At 50.7% G+C, this 1,834-nt stretch overlaps 1 protein-coding gene across 1 annotated transcript; it reads right to left on the minus strand.

Moving 5' to 3' along the window:
* LOC148390126 (janus kinase and microtubule-interacting protein 2-like) lies at positions 1-1,288 on the minus strand. The gene is made up of 4 exons (XM_088392665.1): positions 1,055-1,288; positions 692-908; positions 239-432; positions 1-114 (listed from the first exon to the last, which is right to left on the minus strand). The coding sequence occupies exons 1-3, from the start codon at positions 1,229-1,231 to the stop codon at positions 425-427; spliced, it is 402 nt and encodes a 133-aa protein (XP_088248791.1). The 5' UTR covers positions 1,232-1,288; the 3' UTR covers positions 1-114; positions 239-424.
* Positions 1,289-1,834: the final 546 nt, after the last annotated feature.

Consider the following 1,834-nt stretch of genomic DNA (forward strand, 5'->3'; position numbering starts at 1 on the left):
CAGTTCATTGCGCTCTTCAGAAAGCAGGGCGTTTCGATCCTCCAGGTTCCTGATGACTGCGCTGAGCTCAGCGATTTTCAGATGAAACCGTCGCGTGTCCCGATCCTCCTGAGACTGAAAACGCCCCGCAACACACACACACAAGCACTCGTTCAAAGTTCAAAACTGTTTTTGTGCTACCTTCCTCCAGCAACGAACTAAGTCATGCGTACTGCAAGTGTGTAATGAGGTGGCTTACGCAATGAAGAGGATTGCTAGTAGCGGCGTTGACCCCACTTCCAGGGTAGTTTAGGCCCGCCCTTTGGGAATCCCTCAGGGCAGCGATCTGCTGCTCGGCAGCCTGAGTCTGCAGCTGAAGGCGGTGGACGTGGCCGGCCCCAGGGCTTCATCCAAAACACTAACCGCTCTGTCTTTCAGCTTGATCTCATCCGTCTGGATGTACAAACGGGGAGCGCTCAGGCAGGCGGGCAAACTCATTTGCCAGAATTGTGACAAAAACAAAGAGAGCAACCGGCCAATTTTTTTTCTTGAATCGACTGGAACACCTTTGCTGTGACAAAAGCGAAGCGAGCAACCGGACATTTTCTTCTTGTGAAATAGAATAGAATAGAATGCCTTAGGTGTCATTGCACTGCAGGTATACAACGAAATTGGGAACATAGCCACGCACCGCGCATCTGATCAGTCCTACCAGTCGGCGGATCTCCCTCTCGCAGTCTCTCTTGGTTCGGCTCAGCTCCTCCCGATGCTGGTGATGAGCCGATCGGAGCTCGGCCGCTCGGGACTGCCAGGCCTGCTGGGCCGCTGCCAGGGCTTCTTCCGCGCTCCTGGTGGAGGCGACACCGCTCGGTCTCCCGACACCGCCGCGTCTCCTCCACCTCCGCCAGCAAAGCGCCCCCCCTCCTCACCTGAGCAGACATTGCGCCACACCGGGCCGTTGAGACCGCAACGGAGCGCCGCGACGCTTACTGGGGACAAGCTACACAATACGGTAGCGGCCGCATCGAAGCCCGACGTGGCGTGCGGATAGTCAGACACGGATAGAGCGGATCACCTTGTCCATGGAGCCGTCCCTCAGGCTGAGGACCAAGGCATTCAGTCGCTGGATCTCTCCATCTTTGATTTTGATCACTCTCATCAGCTCCATTTCATGCTGCCGCAGTAATGTCTCCCTGGTAATGGCTAACTCTTTCTGCTTCTCCTCATGGAGTTTGCTTTTGAGTTCCGTCATGGCGGCGGTGGCACGGTGGTGCTCCGCCCGCAGGTCCTGACTTCTCTCTCTCTCCAGACAGCTGACCTGACATGACTTAGACTTAGACTTAGACAAACTTTATTGTCATCTTGTCTGCACATGGTGCATACAAAACGAAATTCCGTTGCATACGTCTTACAACAAAGTAGTGATATTGCAGTTGAATAGAAGTAACATATCCTATGAAAATATATATATATACATATACTATATATATATATATATATATATATTAAAAATAAGTATAAAGTGCAGCAGTGATAATTATGCAATAGTGCAAGTAGGCAAAACAGTATTCAAGAGTGTGCAGAGGAATGCTAAACCATGTATTAAACTTCTATTTAAAGGGTTTATACAAGTTCAGTAAAGTTGGTAGTGCGAGATAGTGCAAGATAGAGGTCCGTAGTGTCATAAAGTACAGTTCTGTGAATGTGTGATGCAGAGTTCAGTTTAGAGCTCAACAGTTCTAGTGTTCAACAGTCTGATGACAGCAGGGAAAAAGCTGTTGCAGAACCTGGTGGACCTGCAGCGGATGCTGCAAACCTCTTCCCAGAGGGCAGCAGGGAGAACAGTCCATGGTGG

The sequence above is a fragment of the Syngnathus floridae genome, chromosome 12 (genome assembly GCF_059516105.1).
Source record: "Syngnathus floridae isolate MCC-2025c chromosome 12, RoL_Sflo_1.0, whole genome shotgun sequence".
Lineage (NCBI taxonomy): Eukaryota > Metazoa > Chordata > Actinopteri > Syngnathiformes > Syngnathidae > Syngnathus > Syngnathus floridae.